Genomic DNA, 27,414 nt, shown 5'->3' with positions numbered 1-27,414 from the left:
ATCATAGTCAACCGAAAAACATTAGTACCTGCTTCTTTATGGCCTTAGTACAACTACACCGTTTACATAATGCCCGTGAATGTGGTAGAAATCGTTAGCGGCAGTGTTATTTCCATTACTTAAACTATGATGAATGTGTAAAGTGATCACAGCTATCTTACGTTTGGACAGGAAGTGTCTATAAGGATTACAACGTGCTAGCTCTGAATCACGGCTCCGGGTAGCTGAGGTGGCTGAATCACGCAGTACTACTGTTGCATCGGGAAAGCTGTCTGGTAGTAGGTTCAGTTCATAGGCTAGTAGGCTACATTCTTCTTCGATTAACGTAGTTTATAGTGGCTATAATATGGCCGCATATCATCGAGTTCCGAAGAGTTAAGTTTTACTTGGTCCTGAAAAGGACCGTTTTTATCCGATGTTACGACATGATGGTCAACGTACTATTCATAGAATTCATCGTGAGAACATGAGTAAGTGCTCTGATGTGACCTGTTAGGTGTGGATTACTATTTGAGTGCGTTGGAGTCTGGAGGTTAATGGATTCGAATCCCAAGCTGCCCGTCCTGAAAATCGTTTTCCACGGTTTCCCATTTCCACCACCAGGCAAATGCCAGGACGGAACCTTAATAAAAGTCCAAGGTCGATTTCGTTCCTCCACCCATCCTTAGGGAAAACATGCCAAATCAGAGCGCACACTTTAAAACCAATAGCATTATTATTATTATTATTATTATTATTATTATTATTATTATTATTATTATTAATGTTGTTGTTGTTGTATTCCCGATAAAATGGAGCATCTCTGCCGTTAAAAAGATAACTCTCATGCTGGATTCAATCAATCAATCAATACTGATCTGCATTTAGGGCAGTCGCCCAAGTGGCAGATTCCTTATCTGTTGTTTTCCTAGCCTTTTCCTAAATGATTTCAAAGAAATTGGAAATTTATTGAACGTCTCCCTTGGTAAGTTATTCCAATCACTAACTCCCCTTCCTATAAATGAATATTTGCCCAATTTGTCCTCTTGAATTCCAACTTTTATCTACAAATTGTGATCTATCCTACTTTTAAAGACACCACTCAAACGTATTCGTCTACTGATGTCATTCCACGCCATCTCTCCACTGACAGCTCGGAACATACCACTTAGTCGAGCAGCTCGTCTCCTTTCTCCCAAGTCTTCCCAGCCCAAACTTTGCAATATTTTGGTAACGCTACTCTTTTGTCGGAACAAATCTTTGGACTTTTTTTTTTCAGTTCTTGAATCAAGTAATCCTGGTGAGGATCCCATACACTGGAACCATACTCTAGATGGGGTCTTACCAGAGACTTATATGCCCTCTCCTTTACATCCTTACTACAACCCCTAAATACCCTCATAACCATGCGCAGAGATCTGTACCCTTTATTTACAATCATATTTATGTGATTACCCCAACGTAGATCTTTCCCTATATTAACACCTAGATACTTACAATGATCCCCAAAAGGAACTTTCACCCCATCAACCCCATCAACTGAGAGGACTTTTCCTATTTGTGAAACTCACAACCTGACTTTTAACCCCGTTTATCATCATACCATTGCCTACTGTCCATCTCACAACATTATCGAGGTCATTTTGCAGTTGCTCACAATCTTGTTATTCATTACTCTGTACAGAATAACATCGTCCGCAAAACGCCTTATCTCTGATTCCACTTCTTAACACATATCATTGATATATATAAGAAAACATAAAGGTCCAATAATACTGCCTTGAGGAATTCCCTCTTTATTATTACAGGGACTGATAAAGCTTCACCTAGGCCTACTCTAATTCTTTGAGTTCTGTTTTTTAGAAGCAAAGCCACCCATTCAGTCACTCATTTGTCTAGTCCAACTGCACTCATTTTTGCCAATAGTCTCCCATGATCGACCCTATCAAATGCCTTAGATAGGTCAATTGCGATACAGTCCATTTGACTTCCTGAATCCAGGATATCTGCTATACCTTGCTGGAGTCCTATAAGTTGAGCTTCAGTGGAATAACCTTTCCCAAACCCAAACTGCCTTCTATCAAACCAGTTATTAATTTCGCAAACATGTCTAATATAATAAGAAAGAATACGTCCCCAAAGCTTACATGCAATGCATGTCAAACTTACTGGCCTGTAATTTTCAGCTTTATGTCTATCACCCTTTCCTTTATACACGGGGGTTACTATAGCAACTCTCCATTCATTTGGTGTAGCTCCTTCATGCAAGCAATAATCAAGTAAGTACTTCAGATATGGTACTATATCCCAACCCATTATCTTTAGTATATCTCCCGAAACTTTATCAATTCCAGCTGCTTTTCTAGTTTTCGACTTTTGTATCTTATTGTAAAAGTCATTGTTGTCATAAGTAAATTTTAATACTTCTTTGGTATTAGTCACGTCCTTTATCTGGACATTATCCTTGTAACCAACAATCTTTACATACTGCTGACTGAACGCTTCTGCCTCTTGAAGATCCTCGCATACACACTCCTCTTGCTCATTAATGTTTCCTGGAATGTCCTTGTTGGAACCTGTTTCTGCCTTAAAATACCTGTACATACTCTTCCATTTTTCATTAAACTTTTTATGACCGCCAATTATGCTTGCCATCATGTTATCCTTAGCTGACTTCTTTGCTAGATTCAACTTCCTAGTAAGTTCCTTCAATTTCTCCTTACTTCCACAGCCATTTGTAGCCATTTCGAACCACTACGGTGCCGATACTCGCAAACATTGTCCTCCAACCCTTAACCAATTCATTCACGAAGTCAACGTACATTATGATTGCTAAAGGTTTAGTACTTAAGTATGGCCGTTCCACCTCGAAAGTTAATATTCGTGTCAAAGTCTTCAATGATGTTTTACAGTGTTCACTTAACTTTTCTACATTACAGAGCGCGTGGCATAACCTATTAATTCGATCGTATTACGGGTACCTGCGTTATTTCAAGGCGCAGCAAATCAGATGTTTGCAGAATGCTCCTTCGTATTTCGCGCGGAATTGTGCGTAGTAGTTTGTCCTTTGGTAGGTCGATGGATCAATTTACACTGATGACACACAGGTAGGGGAGAGCCTTATCGACTATAAGGAGAAATTTCAATTTATTTGGTATTTGTAAAACTATATAAATATGAGGATCTTTAGGTTATGCTCGTTATTTGGGTTGCCTGTCTCCGAAAGAATAAGGGGCTGTTGAACCACCCGGTATATAGAGAGATTTCCAGCAGTAACTGTGAGAACGTTTAGGCCTATATTATGGTCAAATCTTTCCAAGACACTGGTGGCCAGTGCGCCGTTCAGTCACCAAGGGCAGCCTCCTTTGAAGGACAATGCAGTGGCAGTGCACTAGGGGCATACGTACTTCTATTTGCTGTAAATGCTTGAAGTTCGCAGTTTATCAAATGTGCAAGCCCAGGAAGCTAAAGTCCGACCAATCAAGCTACGTAATTAGTCGGGAATTCTTTCTTTCTTTTTCTCTTCCTTTATTTCCTTCTTTCTTAATCCGTTTACCCTCCAGGGTTGTTTTTTTCCCTAGGACTCAGCGAGGGATTCCATCTCTATAGCATCAAGGGCAGTGTTCTGGAGCGTGAGACTTTGGGTCGGGGAATACAACTGGAGAAGAGGACCACTGCTATGATGAACAAGGGCCTTGTTGGGGTGATGGGAAGATCGGAAGGGATAGACAAGGAAGAGGGAAGGAAGCGGCCGTGGCCTTAAGTTAGGTACCATCCATCCCGGCGTTTGCGTGGAGGAGAAGTGGAAAACAACTTCGAGGATGGCTGAGGTGGGAATCGAGTCCCCCTCTACTCAGTTGACCTCCCAAGGCTGAGTGGACCCTGTCCCACCCCTCGTACCTTTCAAATTTCGTGGCATAGCCGGGAATCGAACCCGGCCCTCCGCAGATGGCAGCTAATCACACTAAAACAGGCAATACATGATCATCAAAACAAACAGCAGACGACGTGGTAGGTACTCTTCTGTGTTTTGTTACACCTAATTAGTGTGTAGACCGGCAGTTACATGACCAAAAACATGGAAACTTCCTCTAATAAATAGAGAAGCCGCGATGCCGATCAAAGTTCCCTTTCTTCGGCGGTTGTGCTTAACGCAGAGTGGCGAGATTTTGCTTGACTGCCATATATCATATCGCTAAAGGCCAGAAAGCAGCTGCTAGTGAAGACAGTAGGGGTAGTGTACAATACAGGAAACTGGCTTGGATGAAATTCCTGAAGACATGGGCAAAGAAATTTTGATTGGCTACATGTAAAACGAATAAATTATGCCTTCTGGAGAACTTCTTCTGCCATGACATTAGAGCTATCACCAGCGGAAGTACTGCCCGATAACATCCTGTAATGGTCTCAGTTTAAAAATATCCAGGCTGAAACGCGCCATACATCACCAATACATAATACTGTAGTTAAGTGTAGGCTAATACACGTGGAGAGTACCGGTAAGTAGTTTCAATAGGTTCATTCTATCTTCACACGATTGAGATTTTCTTCTAATATACATTTCCTCAGTTTATAGGGCTGGCCACTTCATGCGGTTTGTATCCGTTTTACGATCAGATGCCCTTCCTGAAACCAAACCTATCTGAAGGGATGCACAAGTATTCACTGAGGTGGTTGCTAGTGCGGTTTGTTGTATGTAGATGGATGTATTACGAAGAACACAAACCCTAGTCCCCGAACCAGAGACATTCAGCCCTCTGAGCCGAAGATCAGTAGATTGACCATTCACCTAAGGGTCAATAACAAAGTGCCCTTCCAAATACCGTAGTAAAACCGCTACTGAACATTGTTCAGTAGATAATTTAAAGTGATGAGTAATAATATACGTATATAATAATTTTGATAGTACATATTTTAGCATTTTATGCCTGGTTAGGCTACATAAACATTTAAAGCCTAAAAGTCCTCGGCTTACTAATCACAATATTTTTCATTTCAAGGAAAGAAAGAATTTCCTTCAATTTTTTATGTATAGCTGTTCTTTCCAGTTCGTTAACCAATTACAAAGAAGGTACTAAATCGAGTTTATTAAGCCATATCCAAAATGAGAGATGTTTGCGAATTCTTAAAAGGAGAAATCTTCCTTGTTGTTATTTTCTTTTTGTGTAAACTTCAAACAACATCTCAGATGTGACGACTTCACAGAAGCTGCCAACAAGTTAACTGCGTCCTTCGCTACTGGGGGTGTGGTGAATATATCAAAGAGACGGCGACCTTCAAAGTATCGCATGGAGTCAACATCACCTTCCATAGGAACAGTGGGAGTGTTTCAATACTGCGTTCTTATTGGCTGTCACGTGTACTTACTGCGGACATCAACCGTGAGTTGTACAGTGGGTTGCATACGTCCGAGGGGAAAGAAACACAGTACGAATCACCATCACTACAGGAAGCTACGCAGCGGACAGTTGTGGTACCTGCACCAGAAGAAATATGCCTCAAAATAATAATAATAATAATAATAATAATAATAATAATAATAATAATAATAATAATAATAATATCCATTTCTCTGGTGTTATGGTTAGTGGGATTGGCTGCCACCCCTGGAGGCTCGTGTTCGATTCCCAGCTCTGCCATGAAATGTGAAAAGTGGTACGAGGGATCATGGTCGACTCAGCCTCGGGAGGTCAACTGAGTATAGGGGGATTCGATTCCCACCTCAGCGTTTTCTCGAAGTCTTTTTCTGTAGTTTCCCACTTCTCCTCTTTCAAGTGCCGGGATGGTCCCTAATTTGAGGCCATGGCCGATTCCTCCCCTTTTCCATGTCTATCCCTTCCAATCTTCCCATCCCCCCATCAGGCCCCTGTTCAGCATAGGAGGTGAGACCGTGTGGGCGAGATACTGGTCATCTTGTACAGTTGTATCCCCGACCCAAAGTCTCACGCCCCAAGACGTTGCCCTTGAGGCGGAAGATTTATGATCCCTCGCTGAGCCCCAGGGAAGAAGACAACCCTGAGCGCTAAACGAATTAAGAAAAAGAAAGAAAGAAAGATAATAATAATAATAATAATAATAATAACAATAATAATAATAATAATAATAATAATAATATAATAATAATAATAATGTGTTTGATATATGTTCAATTACTGTAGAGTTCATAGAGAATTTTGCTCTTAAAAGGGATTCCTTCCGATGCCAGTAATCTACTGACACGAATGTCTCGTATTAAATAAAACGTCAACTCTCTTTTCACGCATTTGATCCAAGAAATTTGGCACTGGAGGGGAGCGCCTAACCAACAACGCTATGTTGCTGTAGCAATAGTGATGACAGTTGTTGTTCTGACCATGGTTGGATCCTCAAATAGCGGTTATAGAGAAACCGCGATAACGTATGGTGGCACCGCAATGAGGCGTACAAGGAGAGATGAAGAGTGAAATAGTTTTCCATTGCTTTCCTCACTGGGCCAGAACGTGCTATTGCAGCATGACCGGCCCTATGAAAAAGTGAAATGGCGTACGGCTTTTAGTGTCCGATGACAAGTTCCCAGGCGACCAGTGCGTCGTGCTGAGGATGAATACGACGCATACACCCAGTCCCCGTGCCATCGGAATTAACGAATTATGGTTCAAATTCCAGAACCTGTTGGGAATCAAACCGGTACCCCTATGACCAAAGGTCAGCACGCTAACCATTTAGCCAGGGAGCTGGACACCGGTTCTGTTAGTAGCACCCTTCATAAAATTCAGATACAATAGCGGTGCTTCGAATGTCATAACTCAGCACTACCCATACCTTATCACTGTAAAGTCCAGACTTTATGGTGCTGATAGGTTAGAATGCAAACTTAGGCCTAGTTGACGGTTACGTTATGAGATTTGCATAGATATTAGGGGTATGGCTTATATAACTATAACTATTTATGTTACTCTTTCTACATTGTGGAAAAACGGGTTGCACGACACTTCCTATCATTATTCTGGATGAGTAGACTCTAAATACGAAGTTTGGTCGAGATCTATTCAGCCGTTTACTCATGATAATGGAACGAACAAACAAACAAACAAACAAACAAACAAACAAACACACGAAAGGTAAAAACTACTGATGCAATCTTTTATTTATTTATTTATTTATTTATTTATTTATTTATTTATTTATTTATTTATTTATTTATTTATTTATTTATTTATTTATTTATTTATTTATTTATTTATTTTGCTATTTGTTTAACGTCGCACTAACATATCGAAGGTTTTCGGCGACGGAAGGGTGGGAGATTGCGAAGGTAGCGGCGGTGGCCTTCATTAAGGTACAGCCCCAGCATTAGCCTGGTGTAAAATGGGAAAACATCTTCAGGGCTGCCGACAGTGGGGTTCAAACCCACTATCTCCCCGAATGTAAGCTCACGGCTGCTCGACGCCAATCGCACGGCCACTTGCTCGGTGTGACTGATGCAATCTTGAATTGACCTGAAACGCATAAATATATCAAAATTTGGCGACATAAAATGCATTACAAACAACGGACCCTCTAGAATTTTACTTATAAGATTTGTTTACCTATTCCAGGTAAATGCAAATAATATACCGTGAGTCCTCAGCCTGAAGGATGGCCAGATCCTCTACAGATCCACCATCAGATGCCACAGATAGTTTAGACGTCAATAAAGAGGCGAACTAGGAAAACAGGGAATGAGATATTCCCACTGCTTTCCTCCGCAAACCAGATGGTGTTGTTACTAGACCGCCAAGCTCACTGAAATGCTTAGGCCTACACCAACTGACCCTATGAGCAACACTTTCACACTTTCATGACAAGCGCACTGTTAGCATCATCGCTCACAGGGAAACCAAAACCAGGGATGAGACTGAGACAGCTCTTGAGATGGCCTGTACCAAGAGACACAGGGCACTATGCACACTGTACCTCATCAGAGATGGATATGCCAGAAATTGCAAATACACTTGTCTTAATTTTGCGACAAAGCCAGGATTCGAACCCCAGTCAAGAAGTCGGGAAGCTCCTCCATACCACGGCGGCGGATATTTCATCATAAAAGGTGATTCACCATGATCATCTGCCTTAGTTGTATCACGATACGGTAGGTCAGGCAATGTTGGTAGAATAAAGGTTCTTTATTTTGAGCAGGGAAAATATGAACATCAAAGGGTCGAAGAGGTCAGTAAATTAAATTTATAACCGATACATACAGTAGCTATTTAAAAAAAACTGTTTCCGAAGAAAAAGGGAAAATGTCATTTAAAAATATTGTTTTTTTGGGTAACATCATTATTTAAGTACAAATAATTCTCACACTAGCACAGCTACTCCTGTACTACCACGAGACTCGACAATGTGACTGGATGTTTGTCACGTGGCGAAGTTGTCTTTCCATAGCCTACTTGTCTCTTAAAATCTAATGATCAATGGTGTTGTTTGCACTGACGTAGGGAAGCTGTTAAACAGGTTGCGAGATATAAAACAGACCTGGTCACTTGGAGACAGAAAGAAAAACAACAACAATAAAAAATTGCAGGGAGGAAGCTATAAAGGGAAGTATATACGTCAAGGTTACTATATTTACTGTTGTCTTACCATCGAGTAAGGTGTGAGAATTTCCTAGTCCAGGTAGGATGAAAGTGTACGCCCGAGTTCGAGGAGAATGGCTTCTTGTGCCCTGTAAGGATGGTAAGTCTTGGCTTAGTAAGCAGCAATGATAAGATGCCCTTGTAGACGACATTACCGTAATTTATTCTTCTTAAATGAACATGAAAAGATTTCGCTTGGACGTGATACAAGAGAGGGCCACATAACATAACATATGGCGTATGGCTTTTAGTGCCGGGAGTGTCCAAGGACAAGTTCGGCTGGCCAGATACAGGTCTTTTTGATTTGACGCCCGTAGGCGACCTACGCGTGGTGATGAAGACGAAATGATGATGAAGGCGACACATACACCCAGCCCCCGTGTCAGCGAAATTAACCAATTATGGTTAAAATTCCCGACCCTGCCGGGAATCGAACCAGGGTCCCATGTGACCAAAGGCCAGCACGCTAACCATTTAGCCATAGAGCTGGACATTTATTGCCATGTAGTGGTTTTGCTCGTTCTGCGATATTTAAAACATCCCGAGCTTTCTCTAAAATTACGACATTACTATAAAGGCTGTCCGGCGTGATGCCTAAATTATTATTACGGTGGGATCCCGGATGGGCAGGAGATTTTAACTTTCGTTTAAATCCGCTGGTTCGGAGGCTGGTTATACGTGCCGTTTTCAGCATCAGAATTGTCCGGCTTCAACGATATACTGACCTTCCAACGGGTCCCGGGTTTGATTCCCAGACGGGTCGAGGATTTTAATTAATTCCTATGGCTCGGGGGTGGGTGTTTGTACGGCATCATTAGAATTCATTCCCACTGACGATCAGGTCGCCTACAAGGTGTCAACTCGAAAGACCTGCACCAGGCCTCTTCGGAGGTCACACGCCCATTTCATTTTTTTTACAAGTTGTTTTACGTCGCACCGACACAGATAGCTCTCATGGCGACGATGGGATAGGAAAGGTCTAGGAGTGGGAAGGTAGCGGCCGTGGCCTTAATTAAGGTACAGTACCAGCATTTGCCTTGTGTGTAAACGGGAAACCACGGAAAACCATCTTCAGGGCTGCCGATACTGGGGTTCGAACCCACCATCTCCCAGATGCTAGCTCATAGCTGCGCACCCCTAACCGCACGGCCAACTCACCCGCTTTTTATTTCATTGTAAAGAATATTTTTTTCTTAATAAGATTGTTATTTTGAGAAGGATTGTAAGATTATTCTGTCCGGCTCCTTGGATGGTCAACGTAGTGGCCTTCGGTTCAGAGGGCCGCGGGTTCGATTCCCGATCGGAACGGGGATATTGACTGTTTACAGTTAATTTCTCTAGCTCGGAAGCTGCGTGTTTATGTTCTTTTTTAATAAACATCTTCATTTACATATAAAACACTATCCTACAAACCACTACCTCCACACATTCTTGGGGTCTATCGTTAACGGTTTAGGTAGTGCAAGTCAACAGAGTGATTGGATGGCCGTTCTTGCTTTGACGCCCTTCACCAAAATCGCCAATGCTAGGCTCGCTTTTGTCATATTTTTATGTTTAACGTAGATAAACCTTCCTCCATAAATGCTCTATCCAACGCTGAGCCGCATCATAATTAATTCAGTAATTCTTGAGACTATGCTGCAGAAGCACGTATCGGGGACTTTATAAAACATCCCTCCACACAGGCAGTGGTGATGCTAAGGACCCGCAGACAGGGGCATGACTTGTGAGGGGCCCATGACTGTTTCTTATTCAGTACTGAAGAGTAATTTTACATATCGCTTAAGCTACAGCACACAACACAGTATTATTTGTATTACAGACGGTTATTCCAAACTTAGGCCGTCGTAGTGCAGAGCTTCTTTCATCAGTAGGAGTATGGTAGTTATTTCAGAAAGAATGTGGGTTTCCCAACCTGTTCCAATAACAACCATCCTTTGCTGCCACTCACGACAATCAACAAGGCTTTTGAAGTAATTAGCCAGTTCTGAGAACCCGGTAGTTGGCGAATATACGACAAGAAGGACAGCCTCCTTATCTAAACTCTCAATACTAAAGTTTCAAGCCTTTTTATAACTCGGCAGTCAGTGTAGCTAAGTAGGCTACGATACTCACCTTATTTTTGATTGTCCATTCTTCAGAAAAGCTAGATATATTTTGTAACAACACTTAAATTGTTGTACAGTAATGTTATGTTAGTCAAACCTATTTTTAGGATATTTCATAAGATCTGTTGTTTGAATGAATTTTTTAAGTTTATGCAGTTTATTTTAGAAAAAATTTAAACGAAGTTTTCCTTTTCTCCCAGTTTAATTGTTAAAGGTAACTAGTTATAACCTACAGCCCTAATATGCTAGACAAAGTAGGGCTTTTACATGGATAATAAATAAATAAATAAATAAATAGATAAATATAAATAAATAAATAAATAAATAAGTAGTCATACCATAGACGGTTGAGTTGTAAAGTATTTGGTCCTAGGAATGAGATTATTTCTTAATATTGGCAGCGTGTTTTGGTTACTATAAATCGAACATGCATTTCTTGTGTGTGTGTGTGTCTCTGTGTGTGTGTGTGTGTGTGTGTGTTCGTACCATTTTAATTACACTAACTGACAGAGCAAATGCAACACCAAGAAGGAGTGGTCAGAACTTTATGCCAATTGCAGGGTAGACTGACGTCACTGAGGTATGCTCATGATGTGAAATGCGCCGCTGTGCTGCGCACGTAGCGAACGATAAATGGGACACGGCGTTGGCGAATGGCCCACTTCGTACCGTGATTTCTCAGCCGACAGTCATTGTAGAACGTGTTGTCGTGTGCCACAGCACACGTGTATAGCTAAGAATGCCAGGCCGCCGACAACGGAGGCATTTCCAGCAGACAAACGACTTTACGAGGGGTATGGTGATCGGGCTGAGAAGGGCAGGTTGGTCGCTTCGTCAAATCGCAGCCGATACCCATAGGGATGTGTCCACGGTGCAGCGCCTGTGGCGAAGATGGTTGGCGCAGGGACATGTGGCACGTGCGAGGGGTCCAGGCGCAGCCCGAGTGACGTCAGCACGCGAGGATCGGCGCATCCGCCGCCAAGCGGTGGCAGCCCCGCACGCCACGTCAACCGCCATTCTTCAGCATGTGCAAGACACCCTGGCTGTTCCAATATCGACCAGAACAATTTCCCGTCGATTGATTGAAAGAGGCCTGCACTCCCGGCGTCCGCTCAGAAGACTACCATTGACTCCACAGCATAGACGTGCACGCCTGGCATGGTGCCGGGCTAGAGCGACTTGGATGAGGGAATGGCGGAACGTCGTGTTCTCCGATGAGTCACGCTTCTGTTCTGTCAGTGATAGTCACCGCAGACGAGTGTGGCGTCGGCGTGGAGAAAGGTCAAATCCGGCAGTAACTGTGGAGCGCCCTACCGCTAGACAACGCGGCATCATGGTTTGGGGCGCTATTGCGTATGATTCCACGTCACCTCTAGTGCGTATTCAAGGCACGTTAAATGCCCACCGCTACGTGCAGCATGTGCTGCAGCCGGTGGCACTCCCGTACCTTCAGGGGCTGCCCAATGCTCTGTTTCAGCAGGATAATGCCCGCTCACACACTGCTCGCATCTCCCAACAGGCTCTACGAGGTGTACAGATGCTTCCGTGGCCAGCGTACTCTCCGGATCTCTCACCAATCGAACACGTGTGGGATCTCATTGGACGCCGTTTGCAAACTCTGCCCCAGCCTCGTACGGACGACCAACTGTGGCAAATGGTTGACAGGGAATGGAGAACCATCCCTCAGGACACCATCCGCACTCTTATTGACTCTGTACCTCGACGTGTTTCTGCGTGCATCGCCGCTCGCGGTGGTCCTACATCCTACTGAGTCGATGCCGTGCGCATTGTGTAACCTGCATATCGGTTTGAAATAAACATCAATTATTCGTCCGTGCCGTCTCTGTTTTTTCCCCAACTTTCATCCCTTTCGAACCACTCCTTCTTGGTGTTGCATTTGCTCTGTCAGTCAGTGTACTTCGATTTGAAAACTAAATTATTATTATTATTATTATTATTATTATTATTATTATTATTATTATTATTATTATTATTATCGTTGCGTCGTTTTTGTTCATTGTAATAATGTACAATCCTGTACTACGAAATAAACTTGTAACTTTCCTTATCAGGAAGCGAGGGGCCCATTTTCAATTATTGCGGGGTGCGGGGGGGGTCCCGAACTTCTTAGAGCTGCTACTGCACATAGGGTTGACGTCAAGAAAGACATCCGGCCGTAACAGACGAGAAAGCGAGTTATGAGCGCCGTATAGACAACTCTACTCATCTAGTATACATAGACGAACACTGGTTGTCATGAAGATAATTCCAACCCAAAAACATATCACTGTTAAAAGGGAGTATTCTTGCAGAATTCATGAATTACATTTCATAAAACAAAGTCAATATTCAATGCATTTTTTGCCAGAAAATTGGACTTATCAATCACTACTGATCTGCATTTAGGGCAGTCGCCCAGGTGGCAGGTTCCCGATCTGTTGTTCTCCTAGCCATTTCTTAAATGATTGCAAAGAAATTGGAAATTTATTGAACATTTCCCTTGGTAAGTTACTCCAATCCTTAACTTCCCTTTCTATAAACGAATATTTGCCCCTATTTGTCCTCTTGAATTCCAGCCTTACTTTCATATTGTGATCTTTTCTACTTTTAAAGACACCACTCAGACTTTTCGTCTACTAACTTCATTCCACGCCATCTCTCCGCTGAGAGCTCGGAACATACCACTTAGTTGAGCAGCTCATCTCCTTTCTCCCAAGTCTTCCCAGCCCAAACTGTGCAACATTTTCGTAATGCTACTCTTTTGTCAGAAATCACCCAGAACAAATCGAGCTGATCTTCTTTGGAATTTTTCCAGTTCCTGAATCAAGTAATTCTGGTGAAGGTCCCATACACTGGAACCATACTCTAGTTGGGGTCTTCCCGAGACTTATATGCCCTCTCCTTTACATCCTTACTACAACCACTAAACACCCTCATAACCATGTGCAGAGATCTGTACCCTTTATTTACAACCCCATTTAGGTGATTACCCCAATGAAGATATTTCCTTATATTAAGACCTAGGTACTTACAATGATCCCCAGAAATAAATTTCACTGCATCAATGCAGTCATGAAAACTGAGAGGACTTGTCCTATTTGTGAAACTCACAACGTGACTTTTAACCCCGTTTATCATCATACCATTGCGTACTGTCTATCTCACAATATTATCGAGGTGATTTTGCAGTTGCTCATAAGCTTGTATGTTATATTTACACTATACAGAATAACATCATCCGCAAAAAGCATTATCTCTGATTCAACTTCTTTACTCACATCAATGATACATATAAGAAAACATAAAGATCCGATAATACTGCCTTGAGGAATTTCCCTCTTAATTATTACAGGGTCAGATAAAACTTCACCTACTCTAATTCTCTGATTTTAAAGAGCACTAGAAGCATACTCGAGAGGGATAGAGCTGGTGGGGTGGATTAGGGTGATATGCATCACTGGTGAAAGTCTAGGTATAGTTACAATTTCCCTCTGTGTGACAGGTGGTGGTGGTGGTGATTATTGTTTTAAGAGGAAGTACAACTAGGCAACCATCCTCTATGTAACACTAATCAGAGAGAAAAATGGAAAGGATCCGAGACTTCGAAAAATAAAGGTATCGGCCAAAGATAGGCAAGGGCCACGAAGGGCGTGAAAATGAATAACTCCCTAGGCCTTGATGCCTAATACCGTCGGGGTTGGAAAAGAAGAAGAGTTGACCAAGAGAGGTCGGATAGCCTAGATGAAAGTGAGGAGCCTGGCAGAAATAAGTGGAAGCAATGCTAGGACTCAGCTAAAGTCCCCGTGGTCGCCAACTCACGCTCCCAAGTTGAGAGACCCTGGGGGTCCTTTTAGTCGCCTCTTACGGCAGGCCGGGGATACCATGGGTGTTATTCTACCAACCCCCACCCTCAGGGGAATTTCTATGAGTGAAACTTTGTTAACGTGGAAGGCCCTACTGTACAATGAAGGAGAATGTAGAGGAAGCCAAAGGAAATGTACGTCTGGGAGCTTTAAATCCTGATCTCTCAGGAGTGCAAGTAATGTTTCCTTGATGGGAACTGCCAGGCCAATACTCATGTACAGGCTGAGGAGAGAGATGAAACGCGACAGGGACGTTGATCAGAAGGTAATTGTTATTGGTCTCAGTGTGACCGCGCGAATTATACCTGTAAAATGCCACGCATTTTGTGTAATGGTAACGTGTATGTATGTTAAGTTTATGTACCAACGCTCTGACACGAAATAATAATAATAATAATAATAATAATAATAATAATAATAATAATAATAATAATAATAATAATAATAATAATAATAATAGACGAAATTAGGTTGACCAGACAGATCTTTCACTTGTTTGATTCAGGCTCTAAAACCACGATACCTTGGTTTAGAAAGACCAAATAAGACTTTCAAGTGTTACAGATCAAACCGGAAGACATTTGACAGAGATCTTTTCCGAAAAAAGATAATAACGAACGGGCTCAACCGAGACGAACAAACGAAAAGAAGTCACGGTGTCCCTTGGATAGAGGAAATCAAGCAGGCTCACTCAGAAAGAATGAGGGAATTCTGAGCTCAAAAGAGAGCAACGTTCACTGCCAAATGTGACAAGACTTAGTGTGGTCCTGGATGACCCCGGCGAATAAATAATAATAATAATAATAATAATAATAATAATAATAATAATAATAATAATAATAATAATAATAATAACCAACGGGGTTCAATTTCGACTTGTAGTCCTGAGAGTTGAGCTGCTGGCACTGCTATTATCTAGACAAATTTATATTGAAAATTTGAAGAAAAATTAAGTATTTCTCTAAATGTATTGACTTATGTTACAAATTGGTATAACCTTGAATGGAGCCTACCAGACTGGAGAACAGCTGTGGGATCTGGCTATTCCTCTCTTGAATTACTGCAGTTTCTCCTTTCCTTATGCTTCAGAGTTGCGTTTATTTATTGCTGTTTTGATATTTCTCTTTTATCATGAATACTTAAACGTTGGCCTCATCCGTTGTTGTTGAACAGTGCATACAATTTTTAAACACAGTTAAAACTTCACAAGATTCTTTTTGTAGAGGTGTGTACAATGTGTAGAATTGCGAATCACGATGTTTCACAGCGTTTGTGGGATTAACCCACCATCTTCTCTTTTTCTTTACTTTAATATTAAAAATTTTATTAGTTTTTACGTTCCACTAACTATTTTTACGGTTTTCGGAGACGCCGAGGTTGCGGAGTTTTGTCCCGCAGTAGCTCTCTTACGTGTCAGAAAATCCACAGATACAATCTTCAAATACGACCGGACTGATCCAGGATCGAACCCGCTCAGAGGACCAGAGATCTACCGCCTGAACTACTCAGGTCTTAATTTATTTATTCTTTACATCCTCATTGTAGAACATTATGCCTTTGAGCGTTCAGTCTGCAAGCCTCTGTGACCTCATTTAGCTCTATACCTCTTATCTTTAAATCGTTATAAACTGAGTCTAACCATCGTCGTCTTGGTCTCTTTCTGTTTCCCTTACCCTCCATAGCAGAGTCCATTTTTCTCCTCCATTCGCCACCATCGGATCTTTACGCTGCGGCGTCTTTGAAAACCGTAAAATTAATATTCTTTAAATCACTATAACAATGATTTATTGTTGAGCAGAATCCTTTTGTTCAATACTTTCTGGTTAATATGAATTTTTGAAAACATAAATTTCACTTTCGTCACATCTATACAGGTTTCGATCCCAAATGGACCATCTTCACTAGATCGCTGAAATTGACCTTGCATATTGTAGTTAAAACATGTAAACCTGAAGTAAGAATGATGTTAAGAATGTAAAATTGTTCTTATTAAGAAAACGTGTGTGCTCTTATGAGGCCGTGCTTTAAAATCTTCAGCGTGCACTGTTATCCACTTGTCGTGATGTCCTCTCAATGTTGAAAGTCTACTAGTTGGACTAGGCGGTATATGATTAGTAATTGATATTACGTGATTTGGTTTGCTGCCAATTAGGATTACCATATTTGCATATGTCTCGGTGGTATGATTGCCTGTAATTGGAAAGTTATAGTAAATTGAACACCAAAGAAAGACCAAAATGCAGTCTCATGTGTTAGTAGTAACACAGTTTTGAAAAACCTTCTTTGCCCAGTTGAACGATGTGTTTACATGCGTGGTTCTTAAACCGCACACATTTTTTCTTAATAAGAACATTTTAATATTCATAACATCATTCTTACGTCAGTGTACATGTTTTAACTACAACATGCAATGCAAATTTTAGCAATCTACTGAAGATGATCTAATTAGGATCGAAACATGTATAGTTGTGATGAATGTGAAATTTAAGTTTTTTTAAAAAAAATTCACATTATACCATAATGTACTGAATATGGAGGATACTGTTCAATAATAAATCATTCTTATAGTGATTTAAATAATATTAGTTTAGCTGTCAGTACGGAAACATGAAATTTATATTTTGTGGTACCTTAAAACTATTATTATATTACCGAGCTCGATAGCTGCAGTCGCTTAAGCGCGGCCAGTATCCAGTATTCGGGAGATAGTAGGTTCGAACCCCACTATCGGCAGACCTGAAGATGGTTTTCCGTGGTTTCCCATTTTCATACCAGGCGAATGCTGGGGCTGTACCTTAATTAAGGCCACGGCCGCTTCCTTTCCACTCCTAGCCCTTTCCTGTCCCATCGTCGCCATAAGACCTATCTGTGTCGGTGCGACGTAAAGCAACTAGCAAAAAAAATGTATATATATATATATATATATATATATTATATTTATCGGGCGGTTAGTGGCGCGCAGCTGTGATCTTCCATCCGGGAGATAGTGCATTCGAACCCCACTGTCGGCAGCCCTGAAGATGGTTTTCCGTGGTTTCCCATTTTCACACCAGGCAAATGCTGGGGTTATACGTTAATTAAGGCCACGGCCGCTTCCTTCCCATTCCTAAGCCCTTCCTATCGCATCGTCACCATAAGACCTATCTGTGTCGGTGCGACGTAAAGCAAATAGCAAAATATTATTATTATTATTATTATTATTATTATTATTATTATTATTATTATTATTATTATTATTATTATTATTATATTAGATAGATAGCAGGAAAATAATTTGACTTGCATTTTATTTAATCTAATGTATGAAATATTCTACTATTTCATTTTCTACAACTTTATTGCTTGCGAAATATTTGATAAACATGTCTGAAAACTAAATTTGCACATACAACTGCGCAAAATTTGCTGCATTTACTCTACAAGATAAGTTAATAATTAGAGTGTCAGATCTATTGATGAAATGTTACAAGGGACCTCAGAAATGCTAGGTATGTATACCCTGGAGATAGTAACAGAACAGTCAAGTCTGTCTGGACTGAATTATTGCGCACAGCGGGTTGCATCGTAACACCAGTATAGAGCACAGGAAGGATAGCTGGTCGTTCACGGACTACACTTAGAAAGTGGGAGTGTAAACACTTCTTGTACAATCTGTCTCAAAACTCTGTACATATAATCGTTTGTACTGTCTGTACCCTTGATTTACTGTCAATGCGTGTCGCTATGTGTGTTAGATTGATGTTAAAATTAAAAAATACGGGGCGGACAGGCTGTGACACCGTGGCGAGATCAAATGTGACCGGGTGAAATGAAAAACGCCTTAGGTAGTAAATTCAATACGATTTTATTTACAAGTAGCAGGTGATAAATACAGTAAGAGAAGAATGGTATCGTAATGACATTTCTTCTTCTTTCTTCCTGAATCTGTTTACCCTCCAAGATCGGTTTTTCCCTCGGACTCAGCGAGGGATCCCACCTCTACCGCCTCAACAGCAGTGTACAGGAGCGCGAGACTTTAGGCGTGGGATACAACTGGAAAGAAAGACCAGTTCCTCACCCAGGCGGCGTCACCTGCTAAGTTGAATAGGGGCCTTGTGGGGGGGGGGGGGATGGGAAGATTGGAAAGGATAGACAAGGAAGAGGGAAGGAAGCGACCGTGGCCTTAACTGACCATCCCGGTATTTGCCTGGAGGAGAAGTGAGAAACCACAGAAAACCACTTCGAGGATGCCTGAGGTGGGAATCGAATCCACCTCTACTCCGTTGACCTCCCGAGATTGAGTCGACCCCGTTGCAGCCCTCGTATCACTTTTCAAATTTCATGGCAGAGCTAGGAATCGAACCCGGGCCTCCGGGGGTGGCAGCTAATCACACTAACCACTACACCACAGAGGCGGACAATGGCATTTCTTACGTAAATAAATAAATAAAGTGGAATAAATACTGTATTAACTAATTTTATTTTCACGGCTAGTATGTTACAGGACCCATGTTGCAGTCGTTATAAACAGGTCAGATCAGTAATCGGGAGATAGTGGGTTCGAGCCCCAATGTCGGCAGCCCTGAAGATGGTTTTCCGTGGTTTTCCATTTTCACACCAGGCAAATGATGCCGGGGCTGTACCTTAATTAAGGCCACGGCCGCTTCCTTCCAATTCCTAGGCCTTTCCTATCCCATCGTCGCCGTAAGACATATCTGTGTCGGTGCGACGTAAAGCAAAAAAAAAAAAACAGGTCAGATAACATTTCATGTTATCAAATTGCTCCGTGTGCTGCCTGGGTACTTTTCTTTAACGCCTTTTTGTATTGCCCGCCTGGTGGCCGTGATCGTTAAGGCGTTGAAGTCTGGCACCACGCGTAGCCGGTTCGAGTCCCGTTGGTCGAAAAAAATTGTCACAACCAGAATATTGGCCGGCAGGGTAGGGGAAGTAGTGGTATACAACTTCTAATCACTAGACTGCGTGCCAAAAGCCTGGATTAAGTTCCAAACCTTTCCGCATTGCTCATACGGAGTGGGGACCTTAAGCCTTGAGCAGACCCATTCACGTCATTCATTTCAACTCATTAACTTCTCTGATGAGGTTAACTTCAGGAAGGGCATCCGGTCATAAAAACTCGCCACTACAGATTCATATCACCTCATACCCGACCCCAAGAGAAACGGGACAGGGGTTGGACAAACAAACACACTTTTAGGATTTGTTAATTATGTGTGAAGTGAGATGTTTTTATTGTGACAATGAATGACATTTTACAAATGTTTTGTTTCGTTTTGCAATCTGTTTTATCACAGGTCTATGGCGACGATGGGGTCAGTACCATATACAATAGTAAGGGTTGCCTCGCTGAAACTCTCTCGGAGTTAATGCTTTATAAATATCTACAACCACAAGATTACAAAACTTCGGCACTTAAGGGCACAGCATGCTCACGTAACTGGTCATATTGTCATTCGAGAATAATTCTTACACGTTGCTACCGCACAACAACTCATTCTACTTAGTGACAGCAACACTTGTACGTGAAACTCACTTAGAGTTAAAACTTTATAAATATTTACAGGGCCGATGACCTTCGATGTTAGGCCCCTTTAAACAACAAGCATCATCATCAAATATTTACAAACACGAGATCGGCAATAAACGGGGTGTGGCGGGGGGAGACGATGGCGAGTGCGATGCGGGCTTGCTCTAGGGCTCACTTGGGGGTTGCGGTGATCTCTACGCCACGACACATATAAATCCCACATACTCCCCTATTTTTCATATCGCTCTATTCCCCTCCATTTTCAAAGGCCGAAGAGCCGCTCATTCGGCTGATGGCCCGCCTACCCCTCGTGGTGTACGATTTCAAACAATTCTTTGCTATGCTACACGAGATCGGTCGGTAGATACAGAGTGGGTTTCGGCCCTTAAGTGGCCACGGCTGGTCCATGGTCCAACAGCTCTACACTCTGACTGGCCAACCGAGCAGAGGGAGTGGCCATAGCTCTACTGTGGCTCTTCGGCTCTGCATTCGGGAGACGGGACAGGGCTGGACCTCACGGCTGGCCCCAACCGTCGGCTGTCCTGAGAACGGCTTTCTGTGGTTTTCCATTCTTCTGCACTAAGGCGAATGCCGGCAAGTTCCTAATTTAGGCCACAGCCGCCAACCCTCTCACTTTCGCCAAACATCTCCTTCACCCTAACAAATCTCCCGGCCTGAAAGGTGGCGTCACCAGCTAAGAGGCCCGCCTCTCCCTTCAGGGGAGCAATGTATAATAATAATAATAATAATGTTATTGGCTTTACGTCCCACTAACTACTTTATCGGTTTTCGGAGACGCCGAGGTTCGGAATTTAGGCCCGCACGAGTTTTTTTTTACCTTCCAGTAAATCTACCGACACGAGGCTGACGTATTTCAGCGCCTTCAAATACCACCGGACTGCCAAGTTGGGGTCAGAAGGTCAGCGCCTCAACCGTCTGAGCCACTCAGCCCGGCAGGGGAGGAGTGGAAACATTTTAGTATTACACGAGATCACAGGACATCAGCGCAGAACTGGTGATAAACAGAACAGAGAAAGTCGCAGTTAGGTACCAGGTATGAGGACCGTAACTTGTCTGGCTAGTGATGGCAGCCTCAAGGCCAGTCCTCTATATAGTCCGGCGACGGGATACGAAGCGGCTGCGTGGATCACAGCGAGGTGCCGTCATACTAGACGGTGCACCCTTCAGAATTTCCGTCACGCAAATGGCCGGCAGTGGACCAGCAGGTGGCCTTGAAGTAATGGCGAGCGCTTTGACCAATCAGAATGCTACATTTTTCTTTAATAATTTAAAAATGTACGCCAACAAATTGGTACACTTTTAAAGACACTGACTGCAAATCTCCATGCCAAGAGCTTTCGCCAGAATGCTTTATGGTGTAAATTGTCTCATCCGTTCTCTCAAACTCGCGGTAACAAGAATCAGCCCAGTGTTTTAAATACTGTCAGGCTTACTAATAAAATATCCTTATACAGTTGTTTAACATTTGTATAATTATTCACTGAATAAACCTCGTATAAGCATTGCATATTTTTCTTACTAATAAACGTGGTATACGCTTCGTATTACTATTCTGGTCCGCCTCTGTGGTGTAGTGGTTAGTGTGATTAGCTGCCACCCCCGGAGGTCCGGGTTCGATTCCCGGCTCTGCCACGAAATTTGAAAAGTGGTACGAGGGCTGGAACGGGGTCCACTCAGCCTCGGGAGGTCAACTGAGTAGAGGTGGGTTCGATTCCCACCTCAGCCATCCTGGAAGTGGTTTTCCGTGGTTTCCCACTTCTCCTCCAGGCGAATGCCGGGATGGTACCTAACTTAAGGCCACGGCCGCTTCCTTCCCTCTTCCTTGCCTATCCCTTCCAATCTTCCCATCCCTCCACAAGGCCCCTGTTCAGCATAGCAGGTGAGGCCGCCTGGGCGAGGTACTGGTCATACTCCCCAGTTGTATCCCCGACCAAGAGTCTGAAGCTCCAGGACACTGCCCTTGAGGCGGTAGAGGTGGGATCCCTCGCTAAGTCCGAGGGAAAAGCCGAACCTGGAGGGTAAACAGATGATGATGATGATGATGATTACTATTCTGATGTATACACTTGTTGCAAGCCGTAGGAATATCTTCCTGCAGTTCACTGGGGTGTTTCTTCACGTTCACTACTTTTATGATCGCTTTTGCTAGTTATCCAGGAGCAAAAGCTTTCGAGAAGCCACGTGGTAGCACGAATGGAATAGAATAAAGAAGAACAGAACAGTAATAGACATATTTCAGCGGTAACTTATTCTCGCTAGTAATAATTATGCCACTGTTAATAGTTACTCAGGGGCTGCCTGGCCGAAGCGGTAAAGGCGTGCTCGGTTCGCCCGGAAGGACGTGGGTTCGAATCCCCGTCAGGAACTCGTAAAATTTAAGAAACGAGATTTCCACTTTTGGAGGTGCATATGGCCGTGAGGTTCACTCAGCCTACACCAAAAATGAGTACCAGGTTAATTCCTGGGGGAAGCCTTTACCTTCCACTCCTCCAAGGGCCTTCAAGGCCTGTATGGAGGTGTCTTTGTCTTTAATAATTACTCACCTCATTCCGTGCTCATGTGAGAACTTGAAGTTCGCAATTTCGTCCAATTCGTATGTACAGAATTTAATTAGGATGTGAAAGAAGCAAGAAAAATCTGCAAGCTCTCCTCCGAAAAGGTATGCAACGTTACCTCCTCTATAAAGATCAATTCAGATGATCTGCAGGATCTTTCATAAAGTCATTTCTGTCTGTGGTAATGACAATACGAGCATACTCTTTCCTCATCTAGGAAAATTTGGACCACTCTGTCTCTTAGAGTGTTTTATTTTACGTACATATCCGCCCTCCATTAACTCAATGTTCTATGTCTTCTCATCATCATCATCTGTTTACCCTCCAGGGTCGGCTTTTCCCTCGGACACAGCGAGGGATCCTACCTCTACCGCCTCAAAGGCAGTGTCCTGGAGCTTCAGACTCTTGGTCGGGGATACAACTGGGGAGAATGACCAGTACCTCGCCCAGGCGGCCTCACCTGCTATACTGAACAGGGGCCTTGTGGAGGGATAGGAAGACTGGAAGGGATAGGCAAGGAAGAGGGAAGGGAGCGGCCGTGGCCTTATGTTAGGTACCATCCCGGCATTCGCCTGGAGGTGAAGTGGGAAACCACGGAAAACCACTTCCAGGATGGCTGAGGTGGGAATCGAACCCATCTCTACTCAGTTGACCTCCCGAGGCTGAGTGGACCCCGTTCCAGCCCTCGTACCACTTTTCAAATTTCGTGGCAGAGCCGGGAATCGAACCCGGGCCTCCGGGGGTGGCAGCTAATCACGCTAACCACTACACCACAGAGGCGGTCTATGTCTTCTGTGTTGCAAATTTCGGGGATCAATCTACCTTATCTTCCATTCTTTTAAGGTGTACTTAATGGGTAATTCGGATATTATCATATTACTGCAGACAGCAAATACCAGTAAAATGAACTGATCAGTCATTGTTCCATTTTCGTCACTCGCTGCTACACAACGCTTATACAAGGGTCCTGGTCTGTAAAAGCAATTCAGTGAATATAACTATAACGGTGTATAAACCTTGTATAAAAGTTATACACCGTTTATTATTAAGACTGTGTACGTAGACAGATTATATCAGTGTTTGCCTAGCGACAAGGATGGCTAATTAAAATCCCCCGAGTATATGTTTGTATACCACGTACATTCTACCATAACTGTCCTACGTACTGGACCCAACCCCAGTCCTAAGCCCTACCGCAATGGTACTATTTCGCCTGGCGAAATAAGATGTATTCAGTGGTACACACATCATGAGTCAGAATTTACATTCAGTAGTTGAATTAAAAGAGCCGGCTCCGTGGTGTAGGGGTAGCGTGCCTGCCTCTTACCCGGAGGCCCCGGGTTCGATTCCCGGCCAGGTCAGGGATTTTTACCTGGACCTGAGGGCTGGTTCGAGGTCCACTCAGCCTACGTGATTAGAATTGAGGAGCTGTCTGACGGTGAGATAGCGGCCCCGGTCTAGAAAGCCAAGAGTAACGGCCGAGAGGATTCGTCTTGCTGACCACACGACACCTCGTAATCTGCAGGCCTTCGGGCTGACCAGCGGTCGCTTGGTAGGCCAAGGCCCTTCAAGGGCTGTAGTGCCATGGGGTTTGGTTTGGTTTTTTAGTTGATTAAAAGAAATTAATAAATTCTCACATTTTCAATCCTGTATAACTTTGTCCCTAAGGATAGAAAGGCAAGCGTAGTGGTACCATCATGGTGAGGTCAGAGATCGCTTTTTAATGGTACCCTACATGGGGGCGGTGTCGGAGCTGATATCTGAACGGTCAAATCACAGATTTGGCTCAGACGAACTTGGCAGGTTGGATCCTGGCCCAGTCCGGTGGTATTTGAAGGTGCTGAAATACATCAGCCTCATGTCAGTAGATTTATTGGCACGTAAAAAACTCCTGCGGGACTAAAATCCGGCACATCGGCGTCTCCGAAAAGCGTAAAAGTAGTTAGTGGGGCGTAAAGCAAATAAGATAATAATAATAATAATAATAATAATAATAATAATAATAATAATAATAATAATAATAATAATAAATTATTATTATTATTAATAAGGTTCGGATGTTAAGGAAAAATTACATTTCATTCCTGAGCTCATTTTACCCGAAATCTGAAAAATAACTGTGAATGGTGGGTCCCTGAGCCCGTTTAAAGCATATAAATGCACATTGCTGCCATTTCCATTGGTTTGGTCACATTTTGGTCATTTTACTGATTTAAGGTGTATCTGGTTATATTTTGAGCATTTTTCTTCAAACTGAGATTTCGTTTTCTAATAAGGTACATGTCATCTGCGTCGATTTTCAAACGTAGGCCTTCAAAACACTGTAGTAAAATTTTTTCTTTCTCTTCCCAAAACAGGTAACAGGGTTTAGAAGACAAGATTCTGGGAAAGAGATGTTGTACGAATGTACGCGGAGAAGTTACCAAGAAGCACGCTAATACTTTTTTTTTGGTATTGGGGAGATATTGGTTCGAACCCGACTGTCCGCAGCCCTGAAGATGGTTTTTGTGTGGTTTACCATTTTCACACCAGGCAAATGCTGGGGCTGTACCTTAATTAAGGTCGCTGCTGATTCCTTCTCACTCCTAGTCCCAGTAGCGGTGATTAGGGGGCGGGGCGAGGAGGGCAGTCGCTCCCGCACACTTTGTGGATGAAACATTACATTTTTTATTCCATTTTAGCTGCCTGAAGCTACGAATTATTATAAAAATTGTACAAGTCCCGTTGTCTTATCAGTTAATTCTTTTCTTTATTTTTTAAATTATTAACAGAATGATTAGCAGAATTTTGTATGAAATGTTGTACGTCGCCACCAACCGATTTGTATAACGCCACAGCAAATAGTGGAGACTTTGCATGTGCTGTGAGGAAGGGTAGTAGAGTGGGTTTATTATTATTTTTTTTGCCAAGATCATAGACACTGAGGTATGGTTCACCCGCTTGCCATGCGCATTCGTCAGTCAGGCAGCCTCTTTAGTGTCTGTTAGTTCCATAGTGTGTAGTCATATACTAGATGATATTTAATTTTATAAACAAGCCGTACTTCTATTTAATTGTAATACATGTATAATATTCCTTTGGTGAAAGTTTTATTCTATAGTGCTGACAGTAGTCCAGGTGTATGCCCCACAGACTGGCTGTAACGAAGAGGAAAAAGAACAATTCCGAACTGATTTAGAAGAAGCTATAGAAAGAGAGGAAAATATCATAATAATGGGAGATCTAAATGCTTAAGTTGGATCAGACAGGCGTGGATATGAAAATGTACTAGGTCCACATGGTTATGGAGACAGGAACCCAGAAGGAGAAAGTCTTCTAGATCTATGTGTAAGGAATGGCTTGAGAATAAACAACAGTTGGTTTCAGAAGCAGCTAAGTCATAAACTAACAAGATACAGTTGGAATGGAGATACTAAAACTCTGATAGATTATTTTATATCTGACAATGAAGCAGGAAAGACCATATGTGATGTCAGAGTTATACCAAGTGAAAGCCTGGACAGTGACCACAGACTTCTCCTCGCAACAATAAAGCACATTGAAATTTATAGACCTCAGAAATACAGGAAACCAAAAATTAAGACATGGGAGCTAAAGAAGACAGAGAAACAAGTTGAATACACAAAAAAATGACCAATAAATTACCATCAGATGCATTACAAGAAGGCAACATCGAGTGGACTAGATTCAAAGAAAGCATTGTCGGAGCTGCATTAGAAGTTTGTGGTAAAACTAATAGCAAAATGAAGGGAAAAGAAACTCCTTGGTGGAACGATCGGGTGAAGATTGCTGTGAAAGTGAAAAATCAAACCAGGAAAGCCAGAGACAAAGAAATGCAAAAAGGAAGTCAAAGGAACGAATCTAGAGTAAACGAACTACAGCAGAAATACAGAGATCAGAAGTTATAAGTAAAGAAAATTGTGGCCGAAGAAAAACAGAAAGCTTGGACTGATTTCACAGATAAACTAGAGCAAGACAGCAAAGCTAATTCTAAACTACTTTACCGAACAATACGAAATATAAGAAGAGACAATGAATACATAACAGCAATAGAGGAACCAGATGGTAACATAGTTAGGGAGGAGACAGAAATAAGGAAGATCATGAAATCCTATTTTGATAATTTATACAACAGTACTGGGAAAGACTCCAATGATGTAACCACGCAGGTCAGTTTAAGCTGCAATGATGAGCCTGACCAAGAGAGTCCGCCAACATGGAAGGAAGTAGAGACGGCCAATAATAGTATGCCCAAAGAAAGATCTACAGGATTTGATGAAGTCAGTGCAGATATGATCAAAGCAACTGGTGCAATAGGAATCCAGTGGCTTCATAGAGTAATTAATACAATATGGAAGGATAGGAAAGTCCCAGATGATTGGAAAAAGGGAATAATAATACCTCTCTTCAAAAAAGGAAGCCGGAAGAAATGTAGCAATTATAGAGGGATCACTTTATTGTCTCATGGTTTGAAAATATTTGAGAAAATACTTGAAAAAAGGCTAAGGAAAATAATGGAACCACAACTACAGGAAGAACAATATGGATTCAGAGAACACCGATCAACTACCGATCTCATATTTGCACTTAGAATACTGTTAGAAAAGCATTGGGAGAAGGGCAAAGACTTAACACTAGTGTTTTTGGATCTCGAAAAAGCATTAAATAGTGTTCAAAGGAAGACTATATGGGGATGTTTAAGAAAGAAGAATGTACCCAAAGGGCTTATCCAGAAAGTTAAAATGCTTTACGAAGACTGCTGCAGTT

The 27,414-nt window shown here is 42.3% G+C and overlaps 1 protein-coding gene across 1 annotated transcript in view; it reads left to right on the top strand.

Annotated features, from left to right (window-relative positions):
• The first annotated feature begins 8,564 nt into the window (after positions 1-8,564).
• Positions 8,565-27,414, top strand: part of LOC136858811 (histidine ammonia-lyase) — an 88,771-nt gene continuing 69,921 nt past the window's right edge. The window contains exon 1 of the mRNA XM_067138629.2: positions 8,565-8,676. Coding sequence (XP_066994730.2) covers positions 8,622-8,676 — 55 coding nt within the window. The 5' untranslated portion in view covers positions 8,565-8,621. The remainder of the gene's footprint in view (positions 8,677-27,414) is intronic.

The sequence above is a fragment of the Anabrus simplex genome, chromosome 1 (assembly GCF_040414725.1).
Source record: "Anabrus simplex isolate iqAnaSimp1 chromosome 1, ASM4041472v1, whole genome shotgun sequence".
In the NCBI taxonomy this organism is placed as follows: Eukaryota; Metazoa; Arthropoda; class Insecta; order Orthoptera; family Tettigoniidae; genus Anabrus; species Anabrus simplex.
This window is presented reverse-complemented; position numbering and strand designations above follow the sequence as displayed.